We start from the raw sequence: 12,327 nt of genomic DNA on the forward strand, positions 1-12,327 counted from the left end.
ATGTTTGAATGATGTTTTCGACGTAAACAAGAACAATACAATGATTTGTGTGTAATTAGTTAGAAAATAGTTTAAGTTGGTTCATAATTGCAACTTGGATGAAGATCTGGCCATATTTTTAGGACAAATTTATACATAAATGGAGGTAATTCCAAAGGGTTCACTTATTATTAAGTTTACAATTATAACAAGCTGAGGTGGAACTTATTTTATCTACTTTAGGTACTGCTGAGAAATGTACTCTTCAATACACATCATATATAAAATAATGATTTGTACATAAAATGTAACTGTAAAATGGATATAACGTTTTGAAAAGTACATTTTCCTCTGAAATCTAGTGTTGTAGAATAAAAATGAAAACACACCAAGTACAAATTTCCTGTAATTAACCTTATTACTATCACCTGTACTTTCCCTGCTAACATTTGACTAACAAGTCAAATGTCTCAGGGCCACCGTACAAATCAACCGTACATCAACGTCTGCATAATTACAGTGTGACATGAAAACTCTAAGTGGAAATGTATTTACATCTTGTGCTGACCCAAAAACTCGCCAAATTAATACTTATTTATGAAGGGAAAGTTTGGTCACAGGCACTCCAGCAAAAGGATGTCGAGTCAGTTGTAATGTCTGGGCGCCCTCTGCTGTACACAGGAGCAGCATACACTGAATGTGTTGCTACTTTAAGGTTTTTCGGACGATAATATATCCAATTTTATCTTCAAGGCGAAGAAAAAATAAAATGTGACTTGATACCGCGTCAAATTTAAGGAAAAATTAAACTGAACGTTAAATATATTTTAGCTATTTGCCATCAAATATTACGTAACACAGGATATAAAAATAGATTCATGTATCTCCGGGAGTTGTAGTTTCTTTTGACTTGAGGGCACCTGTTTTTGTCGCGTAGGGCACTCCAACTCCCGCGATGCCACGGAACTCGCCTAAGCTACTAGCCTGTACACGCCTACGCTAAATAAACCCATCGACTGTAATCCTCACTGTACACAGCGGAATCCTTTGCTGGTATTTTCTGCTTCACTTAACGTTTTTTCCAAATACAGCAAAGAAATGGACAACTCCGGGAAAGAGAAGGAAGCGATTCAGCTAATGGCCGACGCTGACAAAAAAGTCAAGTCCTCTGGCTCTTTTTTGGGAGGGATGTTTGGAGGGTAAGACAGCACTGCACCAAAGAACAGACAGCTAGCAAACGTTAAGTTACAGCAGCAAAGTTGGCACGTAGCCTATTGCTATAGAGACATGCATCCAGTTAGGTTTTCAAATGTTAGCTGACAACATATTGTAGAAGAACATTGCAGTTTCGTTTTATATTGAACCAGATGGAGACGACACGTGACATTCATTGCAATAATTCCTGCAAATCAGTTAGCTAAGTGAGCTGTTATCATTGTAAACATGCCAGCAGATCACGACTCTCTCCTGCACCCAGTCTTGGCCTGGAGTCTACGCAGCAGTCTGTATAGAGCTAATTTACAAGGTTAAAATATCTACTTTGACTGTATTTGCAGCCTTTTCTGTAATTTCACTCAGTCTCCGCATTATGTCAGATCACATATAGTAGGCTATATATAAATATATGATGTATTTTCTGGGTTTATTATCTGATTTTTTTATCCCTTCATGGTTCGATTTCATTTTAGCCCCAAGAATTTATTTACAGATTCTAGTCTAAAAACACCCTCCTCTGAATGAACCAAACACATTGTCATCTGACCTGACGTCATAATCCTGAGGCAGTGACTGTGAATGTGCTCTTATCACACACAGCAGTGTTTAAAGTATGAATCATTACTAATTGTTACTTTCATCAGTGCACTCATTAACACCAGAGTTAATCCTCAAAACACCCAGAGCAAAGGTTTCTGATGATGGGATAAAGACAGGGCAAACCTCCACAATGGCAAATGCTGCAATCTGAATCATGCTGAGGGGTTTTAGCAGATTGAGAGTTCACATTTGCCAAAACAGGCAAAACCATCAAAAAGGCAACTCATAATAATAACAACATTACTGTAGAAATAGACAAACAGTTGGCAAGTAGTTTTACCAATTATTTATTATGCATTCATTCTTAAATTGAAAGAAATGTCAGTGTCTGCAATATTGGACATATTGCAGACACTGATTTCTATTGAGAGCTTTATATCTACCAGTGACCTTGGGGAGCTCCTTAAAATTGTGTTCTGTATATCCAATTAATGCATGCTCTCTTATATCTGAATATTTTTCTATATAATAGAGACAAAGCAAAGAAAGCTTTGTTTTCATGTGCCCAAAATACAAAAAGTCAGCAGTTATTGTTCAGTGCGACTCTGTCCGAGGTGACCCCCAGATGTTACTATTCTGCAGTTTGTGTGCTGATAATTCTTGGCAGCCTTATACTGTTAAATCTGTGGCTGACCAAGCAGTGATGTAATCCTGCCGTGATTGAATGGACAGAATATTATTACAACTACAGGGAGCTCCCAGGGGGTCCACTTCTTGTCATGAAGGGATGGAGATCTATAGTGTCTCTGTAGAGGGATTTATTTAAGCCAGTTCACCAATCTTAGCATTGCAACTCCCTGAGAAATGCAGCAGACTGACACTCTGTACAGTGCATCATCCTGTGTTGCCATTTAGGGGTCATTTATTTGACCATATTTAGACCAGACTGATTTGTTTTTGTTTAACCTTAGTATGCCATAGCTTATATAATCATATAATCATTTGTACTATATTCAGTTTGTTTACAACTGCTTTCTTTTTCCTTTGGTTTGTAGAGGACATCACAAAGTGGAAGAGGCATGTGAGATGTACTGCAGAGCGGCCAACATGTTCAAGATGGTCAAAAACTGGAGTGGTGCGATATTCAACTTATCAATTTCAACACACTTGCCAAGCTGTAGAATTGCTGTCTTTTGGCTCTATAACTGCAAAGTGCAACACCTAGAAATGAGATTGTGTTGCAAAGTATAAAGTCGGGATGCATGAAATTTTCTGTTCTCTTTTCCTCTATCTGCAGCTGCTGGGAGTGCATTTTGCAAGGCTGCACGTCTCCATATGCAGCTGCAGAACAAACATGACTGTGCCACCAGTTTCATCGATGCAGGGAATGCTTACAAGAAGTCTGATCCCAATGGTAAGAGATGATAGACTGACTTCAATCTACCTCTTACCCTGTTTAACCCATAATAACTCTAATCTAATTCTGACCTTCATACTGTACAAGTTAATGAAACATCGACTGTACAGCTGGATGCAAGAAAATTATTGCAGTAATGTATTGAAAATATATATGTTAGCTATGCCTGATTAAAACACTTGTCATTCAGTGTTTTCATGAATAGTGTTTTGTAGTGAAGTTGACTAGCTAGAGCATTTCCACACCCAGCAGGGGGGAGTGAGGCTATATTCTGTCACTCTGACAGGAAATTAATCAAATCTCCTGAGATGAGTCATTGTAGAGTGAGTGTTTCTCTAAATGACTAAAACACATTGAATCCCCACACTAAATCCTCAGATTGTTGACAGGAAATCAGGAGAGTTTAACACTCTCTGGCCACAAGGCTTAACTGTGAGGTGGATTTCACTTTTACAATCTGCCTTAGTTGCTTTGCTGTTCATATTTCAAGCAATTGATCATGTAGGAGTTATTGCTCTTTAATTGCTCTGCATTTACTGTTAGTTGATTTATAGGCCTCTTTGTTCTCTCTGTGGCCTCATTTAATATTCTAAGCGCAGATGTAGCCATTGGTTTTGGGGGAGGGTTGACGGCTGAGGTGTTTGGTGTGCAGACAGAAGAGGAGGGTCTTGCTTGTGGTTTTGTTTTATCATTTGTATCTAACGTCTGACTAAAAGCAACATACAAGTGTTATACATAGGTTTGTTTTTTTTACCTCCTTTCACCCTGTTGCTGGAACATCCCTTGTTGACTAATCTTGAATTAGGTGCTGTTCAAGGTTCTGTCAGATATTAACAAAACTAACCATTTCTAACTGATGTCTAATTGTTCCCTCCTCTTCTTTTAATGCTGCCAAAAGAGGCAATCAAGTGTTTAAATGCTGCCATCGATATATACACAGACATGGTAAGATGCCTATAGAAAGTCTCCATCTGTGTTCTCATCCACAACAGTAAATCTGGCCTTTGACTTAACAGAGCTGGATAGCAGAAAATCCTCATACACATTGATGTAGGAGGATGTCTCTGCTTTTCCTCCACTCCCGCATTTTATTTTTGGGCCCATATCAACATATTGCTAGTGCACCCCTTTTTTTATTTAACACATATAACACAACCTGTCTTTTTTAGTGAAGATTAATTTCAAAAGCTAAAACCTTATAGACCTGAAGCCACAGGCTACCACTTGACCTCACCTCTCTGCACTGAGAACATAACAAAACACTTTCATTGACTTGAGATAGATCCAGTTAGTAATAATTTCTCCTCTCCTTCTCCTCCTCCTCCCCCAGGGAAGATTCACCATCGCAGCCAAACACCACATCAGTATCGCAGAGATCTACGAGGCTGAACTTGTGGATATCGAAAAGGTAACATCACATTGTCAGAGGTTACATAGCCAGATAATACTACTAATAATTACTCATATGACCATTATAAGTAATATTTGTTTTGAAGAACACTTAAGATGACAGTGTTTGCCGTTTTTTCTTTTGTAAAGGCTATTGCACATTATGAACAAGCAGCAGACTACTACAAAGGAGAAGAATCAAACAGGTACTGTTCTCACTGTTTCTTTTATCAGGATAGTATATTGTATATTACCTATGTTATCCCTGTTTTTCTATTTAAGAATTGATGCTGTCATGTTGATGTATGAAAGCATATAGCAATTTCAAAGTTTCCAAAGTTATGTGTGCACCCTAACCCCTACTGTAAAGATTAAAGACTTCATACAATGATGCTCTAAGTATCAGTATTAGCTGTGAGGGAGATTGATGTCAAACATTGTTGACTTATACAGCTATTTACTGTAGTAGTTATCACCCAAAATAGTTCATTGGTGATATGAAGATTTTCTGTGCAGTACATTTTTAGGTTTAGCACACTTTTTATCATGATAAAAGTCATGAAGACTGAAATGTTGTAGAGAATAACAATTTCATTTTAAGTTTATAATTTCTAATACACTTTTTTCATGTAAGTAATTTTAACAAGTAAATAGGTCAAAGAGAAGCTAAAAGGTTCTTGTTGCTTGCTGGATAGCATCTATAGCAGCCTGCTCACGGCTGTTGTTCACAGAAGCCTTCTGCCACATTTTGATTTGTCATAGCTGAGAAAGCACAGCTGTCAGTGACATTAACAGGCGTATGCAAGCGGGCTGTGCAAAACCAGAACCCTGGAACTGAGATACCTTCATGAATTGCCCTCATTAACATAAGTGATTATGTCGTTACCTTTGTCTTTTTGAAACTTCTCTTTAGTTCTGCCAATAAGTGTCTCCTGAAAGTGGGATCTTACTGTGCTCAGTTGGAGCAGTACCAGAAGGCTATTGAGATCTACGAGCAGGTGGGTACTACTTGGGATTTGTGTGTCTACCTTGCACTTTTCTCCATCACCACTGAGTTTGTAATGCTGACATATCTACAACATTTTGTATGATTTGAATGCATCTAGGTTGGAGCCAACACGATGGACAACCCACTGCTGAAATACAGCGCCAAAGAGTATTTCTTCAAAGCCTCCCTGTGTCATTTCATTGTCGACGAGCTCAACGCTAAGGCAAGTTTATACCTTTGTGGTTCAGGATTTGGGAAGGGGAGTTGTGGTAGAATTTTAACACGCTGTGTCTCTACAGATTGCTGTTGAAAAATATGAGGAGATGTTCCCGGCTTTTTCAGACTCCAGAGAATGCAAGTTGTTGAAGGTAACTCGATGCTAAGAACACTGAGGATGGTTTACTTTTCCCTCTTAATCTGTTCACTTTCTTTGCGTAACCTACATTTTCTTTTGTCTTAACAGAAACTTCTTGAGGCACATGAGGAACAGAACAGCGAGGCTTTCACAGAGGCAGTAAGTCTCATACACTCTATGAAAGTTGTCAAGTTTTAAAATAAGGCCTTTGGTGAGCGCAGAACTCGCACTGCTTCAGCTATTGTAGTTTTGTTGGATCCCTTTTGTGTTCAGGAAAGTTGGAGGCTGGATCTCAGGAATCAATTCAGTCTCCCAGGACTGTGTGTTTATGTGGAACTTGTACAAACTGATGTGGTGAATCACTGTTGCTGAGCTGAGAAAAACATTTTTCAAAGTTAACTCAAAGTCAGAGAGGGAAGAGTCCTCATCTGAAATGTAGAAAATTCATCACAATTGTAACTGTGTTAGTTCATACATATGCAATGCCAGTGGTAGAATTCAAACCTAAGTGAATTTTATATTAAGTTAATAATTTAATAAATTTAGCAAAGTGAGCACAACATTGTAATTGTAATCCTGATTTGGGGAAAAATAAAGCTTATCTCTATGTCCCATTTCCGCCCTTTTCAGGTAAAGGAGTTTGACTCCATCTCACGTTTGGACCAGTGGCACACAACCCTCCTGCTGCGCATCAAAAAGACCATCCAGGGTGATGAAGGGGATCTGAAATGAAAGAACCACTGGGTACAAAATGCAGCATGGAGGGACAAATCCATCACGCATGCTTTCTCACACACACAGGCAAATAAACAGACAGACACTCGCCTCATTGTGTATAGTATCTGGAGAGGAGTGTCTGGCGATTTTGAATATTCCACTGCTCACTGCTATACTGTCAGAGTACTATCTTTGCTTTCCTTACAAGCATATCTGAATCTAGTCAGAATGTAAATCCTCTCGCCCTCACCTCTTCCTAGAGGATTGCTGCATACCTTTTCTGCTGAAATCTGTCCTGGGGGATTTCAGAGCGGTATATTGTATTGAAACTAATGTTAGTATTGATGACAAGCACTGCATGTTTTGTACAAGTATTGTTTCCTAGTCCGATGCAGCTTGTTTTTTTTTAATCTAGTCTATTATATATTTCAATTATTTAAATGTTTCAGTTTGTTGTACATAAGATTATCATGATGTGTGTGGATTTAAAGAATGTACTATTATCTTAATTTATGTTGTGTTGAAATAGAAGAGAAGGATTAAATCAATGTCATGATTGTTCTTACAACTCATTACCATAAAAAAGATTTTGGTTTTCTTTTTATCACTCATGGGGAGAGACTCTTCTTGATGAAGGGCTGTGATATGCACCAAGTGTAGACTGTTAAACATTTGTACCTAATCACAACCTGATGATTTTTTGTGATAAATGTTCATGATTTTATTACATTTCAGTTTATTTATTATGACTTTAGGATTTTTTGATGTAAGAACACTTTTAATGTTTGAATGTGTAAGCTGCAGTTTATAGGTTGCCTATGTGAGCTGTATTTTGGCGTGAAAAGAACTGACATGGAAACCCTTTCTCCTTTATTCCCAGGGCAGTAATTTTGGGATAATGTGCATCATTAGTCATTCATTCCGTGCCGTGTTGTGTTGTGAACTACACTACAGTGAAGGTTTACTACTGCAGTGCACCTTCCAACTGGCCAGTTGCTAAGCATGTCATTGTGTACAGGTTAGTGTTGTGTTACATTCACTAGTGAGCCAGACCAAAGTTTTTACAAAAGGGTCAGTCGCCCTGCGTATCCAGCTTCTTCCAGAAGGAATGACAATGGGGATTGGATATGATCTGTATGCTTGTGCGAATGGACAATAATAAAGGTATTATATCCCACACTGCCCTGCCCTTGTCTTTAATTATGAATAAGAATTGTGTGCTGTAAGCTTCAATCTGTATTTAAATTCTCAAGGTCAACAATGAATAGTTTCTATGTTTCTCTGTGACCTTTAAAGCACACTCAGGAATTGCTCGTACGTGACTAATACAATCAGACACCAGGTACAAGATGTGAGACACCTTGATGAGGTGTGACACTATATCAGATAACTTGCCCACAGAAAAAGTAATACTGAAAAGCATTTTCTACACAGTGGTTTAAGCTGAGGCCTGAGACCTTCACCTCTTTAATAATGATCGCCTTCTGCCGTCCTTTCATGCAATAACTCAAGATTTTCTTTACCAACAAAATCTATAAAGCACACTTTGCAGTTAGTCTGATTAGTGCCAATCACTGCACACTGATGTGGTCATCTTGATCATATAGCACTGAAATGACATTTCAGTAAGCTACAACTATTTTTGCAAAATAGCTTCGGTTCAATACTAGAACCAAAGTACAGGTTCTTGCACCAGCCGTTCAAAAACCTATACTAAAGAAGGCCCAATAGGATCAGTTGAATATAATGTATAATCACAAAAAGGACAATAATATAAATGTATTACAGTCTGTATTTTGAGAGTTGTATTTATAAGCCCACTAAATAAAATGCATGTTGCTAATGCTGTGCTTGGATTTATATATAATTAAACTCATGTATACTTTTATTGATCTATTATTTTCATCTGCTGCCCTGTCTGACTGTAACCTTATGCTGTTTGATTTGATGGGTGAAGTTTGCTGGGGCAATAGATTACAGAAATCAATTTAACCAACGACCTGTGACAGAGAACAATGTGACCTAGGTTTGACATGATTGTGTCCTGTTCTTATACAACGTCTACATCTTGTTTAGTGTGCATTTCCTTTCTCCATACCTTCTTTGCAAGCATCCACATTAATAATACTGTTTCGATTGGGTACAATAAATAAAACAAATCTACATTTGGAAAGAAGATACCAATTAGTTTCAGTCTAATTTCATTTAATTAAACTTACAAACTTTAGAGGTTATTTTCTTTCCAGAAGTTCTGTAAGTGGAGGCAGACTCAAAAATCCTCTGGGATAATATGGAGTGTCTGCTGAACATAACAAATACTTTGAAACACAGCTGTAGTTATATGGAAACTGTTCCAAAGAGAGTAAAGCGCCAGGATTCTGAAGGATTTAAGATAATTCATTTACATTCAGACCAAGATAAATCAACAGAGTTGTGAAAAGCGTGTTGTCATTCCAAAAGGTGTATGGAAAGCTACTTGAGGATTCACTGGAGTGCTGTTCTGTAGCTGCCAAGGACTTCTGACAAGGTTCCCAGACCATGATCCTCCACAACCGTCCAGGTTGTAACTCCTGCAGTACATGATGTATGGTGAACATGTGTCTGATATTAACACGAGGGCTAAAATGTACTGAACCTGATGTGATGTTTGCCATTATATGTAATGAACTAACAATCAACTTAATTTCATTTGTATTCAATATGATTTATGCCGCATTCAACACTGTACATTATGAGACCTGTACAATATTATTTCAATCATTAATTATAATAATCTTGATTACACCTTAGTTATATCTCATAAGCTTGTGACTAAAACTTGTGATTCTTAATGCATACCTTGAGTTTCCCAAAGGGTGTGATAAACACTGAACATCACATCCAAGTGACTGTTAATGAAACACTGGATTTTAGATTATGATTATGATGAAACACTGCAGTCAGAACACACATTCAGACATTGCTAATTCCAAAGTATATACAACAAATATCATTAAGTGAGGGGCTGGAAATATTTAGATGCATTTTCTACAAAGCTTCTTGATCTTTAGGTTCACCTAAACAGTTATCTGCTGTCCTTTGCTGTCCATCACTTTGGACAGCTGCTGCTTGTTCTTTTCCACAAGCTTTGTCAGTGACAATCACAGTCTGAATATTAGGGTGTAATATATCCATCTCAGAAGTGGTCTTAGTGTCTGAAACCGGAGCCAAAATGGTCTGCGAAACAGCAGCTTCCAGCACAGATGACGTTGAAACAGTTTGGATCTCCGAGACTGACGCCAATGTGCCTTCAGAAACAGGAACCGTGAGAACTGAGGGTACAGACAAAACGGTGGATGAGGATTCAGAGGACAAGGGGGTAGGATGAGCCATAGACACAGGTATAGAGAAGGGGACAGGGATGGTGGAACCATCTAAGGAAATGACACTGGCCCCTGTGCTGTCAGTGGTCATAATGGGCTGGATCTGTGTCCCAGGTGGCACTTCAGTGTGGATGACAGTGATCCCGCCGAGGGCACCGTGACTGACCAGAGCAATGGCTCCATGACTTGTCCACTCAGATGGGAGAGTGACTGGTTCAGCTGAAACCACAGTGGAGTCATTGTTGGTTTTACCGGCAGCACCAGCAGTACCACCACTTTTTCTCGCTGAACTCTTTTTCTCCCCTGCTCCTGCTTTTTCTGTCTTTCCCTTAGTGGGACTTCTGGGTTTCTTGTCCTCCACATTTCCCTCCAGCACCACCAGGTAGTTCTTCCAGGGAGCATCTGAGTCATGAATCTGAATGTTAACAGAACTCGTGTTATTTTCATAGCAGTCTGATGGGACAAAGCACTTTAAACAGCTACAACATATCAGATGATAAACATGCATTGGTATGCATTGTGCAAAAGCCTTAATACCATTAATAATCCTTCCTTTTTTAAATATGGACACCCTTGCCCAGTCACAGTGCCGGTTTTATCAACACGGTACCCACACACTCACATTTGAAACTACACTTTCACATAGTACGACTACAGTGAGATAAGCGCTGTTTACCATAGTGTGCCTGCGAAGGGTGGACTTGTCTGTAAAGGTGCGGTTACATAGGCCACACATGTAGGGTTTCTCTCCTGTGTGAATACGCTGGTGCCTCTGGAGGGCGTTGAGCTGGGTGAACTGCTTTTCACAGTCTTTACAGCTGTACGGACGCTCACCTAACAATCATTCAAGAGGGAACAAGCATAGACAAGAAAAATTAAAAAGTCACATCAATGTCAGAGTGTAAACATAAGGACAGTGACGATGAAAAGAACAACGAACAAAATTCATTTTGTTGTTATTTTCAGCTGTAAAAGTGCATTATGTCCTCAAATTACCAAAAACAAATAAGTCAAATGATTATTACAATTACCTGTATGTATTTTTAAATGCTGGTGAAGAGAATTCCTCTGAGCAAAGCCTCGACCACACTGTTCACACTTGTATGGCTTGGACCCAGTGTGGATGTTCGAATGGTGCCTTAGGTATTCTTTAGATGCAAAGCTTTTCCCACATGCCTCACACATGAAAGGCTTTTCTCCTAACAAGAGGAAAAACCACAAAAGAACCATGTTTTTTAATCTTCAAGGCCTACTTAAAAATATATTCTTAGCTAAAGCAGAAATTAGTTGGCATTGCGTCAAAATCTCCTCGAAAACTAAAGATGGAAATGCAGAAATACAAATGGACTTGATATCATATCAGTCTTACCCGTGTGTGATCTCTTATGATAGGCCAGCATGTGCTTCTGAGTGAACCGGGACTCACACTCATCACATGCAAATGGCTTCTCTCCCGTGTGAGTCCTACACATAAGGAAACAGACGAGTTTAACCTTCAACTATTTCATACATTTACATTTATTTATTTATTTTTATTTATTTATTTTATTTTATTTATAGAGCGCATTTCATGCACAAGGCAGACACAATGCGCTTTACAGCATACAACAAAACAATAAAAAAACAATACAAATAGCACAGAGTAGACAAGCGCACACACACACACACACACGCACACACGTTCAATCAAACGCTGTTAAGAGGAGAAAAGTTTTTAACCTATTTTTAAAAAGATTGACTGACGGGGGCAGTCTTTACTGCCTCAGGCAAACTGTTCCACCTGCGTGGGGCATAAACAGAAAATGCAGCCTCCCCTTTCTGAGTTTTGGTGCGGGGAATGACTAGTGTACTAGTGTTTGTGGACCTGAGGGATCTTACTGGTGTGTAGGTAATTAGCATGTCTGTTAGGTACTGAGGTGCAAGACCATTTAGTGCTTTATAAACTAACAGGAGGACTTTGAAATCTATTCTTTTTTTGACGGGTAACCAGTGCAGGGTTTTAAGAACGGGTGTGATGTGTTGATATTTTTTTGTACCAGTGACACAATGACAGCAATCATATCACAACTATACAGCTTCGTTAGTATGAAGCTGATAAAAAAGCTGTTCAATTTTGTGTTTAACTCAACAGTATCTAATCTCTACCTGTTCAGGTATCGGAGTCAGTATCAGGAAGGATATAATGGTGTCCAAACGTCTCTTTTGGGAAACACCAGGATTCTTCCAAGAGTTGGTCGTCCAAGGACGTATCCACCGTAAAGTCCTGAGTGATGGTGTGGTGCTGAGATGGTTGTCCTCCTGGCAGAGATTTCTAAAAACAATCTAAAACATGTTTTCACTTCATTATCAGTGCCATTATTCAGTT

At 38.7% G+C, this 12,327-nt stretch overlaps 2 protein-coding genes across 2 annotated transcripts in view; one reads left to right on the forward strand and one right to left on the reverse strand.

Moving 5' to 3' along the window:
* Nucleotides 1-971: 971 nt before the first annotated feature.
* On the forward strand, nt 972-7,777 carry napbb (N-ethylmaleimide-sensitive factor attachment protein, beta b). The gene is made up of 11 exons (XM_023430105.2): nt 972-1,178; nt 2,790-2,869; nt 3,032-3,148; nt 4,050-4,096; nt 4,482-4,559; nt 4,691-4,746; nt 5,454-5,538; nt 5,647-5,751; nt 5,828-5,896; nt 5,992-6,042; nt 6,514-7,777. Exons 1-11 carry the CDS (start codon nt 1,078-1,080, stop codon nt 6,613-6,615), a joined length of 891 nt encoding a protein of 296 aa, XP_023285873.1. The 5' UTR covers nt 972-1,077; the 3' UTR covers nt 6,616-7,777.
* Nucleotides 7,778-9,279: 1,502 nt separating this feature from the next.
* The window catches only part of gzf1 (GDNF-inducible zinc finger protein 1), an 8,637-nt gene continuing 5,589 nt past the window's right edge, over nt 9,280-12,327 (reverse strand). Inside the window, exons 5-8 of the mRNA XM_023430104.2 lie at nt 11,332-11,426; nt 10,994-11,161; nt 10,639-10,796; nt 9,280-10,377 (exon numbers count right to left, since the gene is read on the reverse strand). Coding sequence (XP_023285872.1) covers nt 9,628-10,377; nt 10,639-10,796; nt 10,994-11,161; nt 11,332-11,426 — 1,171 coding nt within the window. The 3' untranslated portion in view covers nt 9,280-9,627. The remainder of the gene's footprint in view (nt 10,378-10,638; nt 10,797-10,993; nt 11,162-11,331; nt 11,427-12,327) is intronic.

This window comes from Seriola lalandi, unplaced genomic scaffold, assembly GCF_002814215.2.
Source record: "Seriola lalandi dorsalis isolate HSWRI2012SDOR001 ecotype SW California unplaced genomic scaffold, Sedor1 jcf7180002054901, whole genome shotgun sequence".
In the NCBI taxonomy this organism is placed as follows: domain Eukaryota; kingdom Metazoa; phylum Chordata; class Actinopteri; order Carangiformes; family Carangidae; genus Seriola; species Seriola lalandi.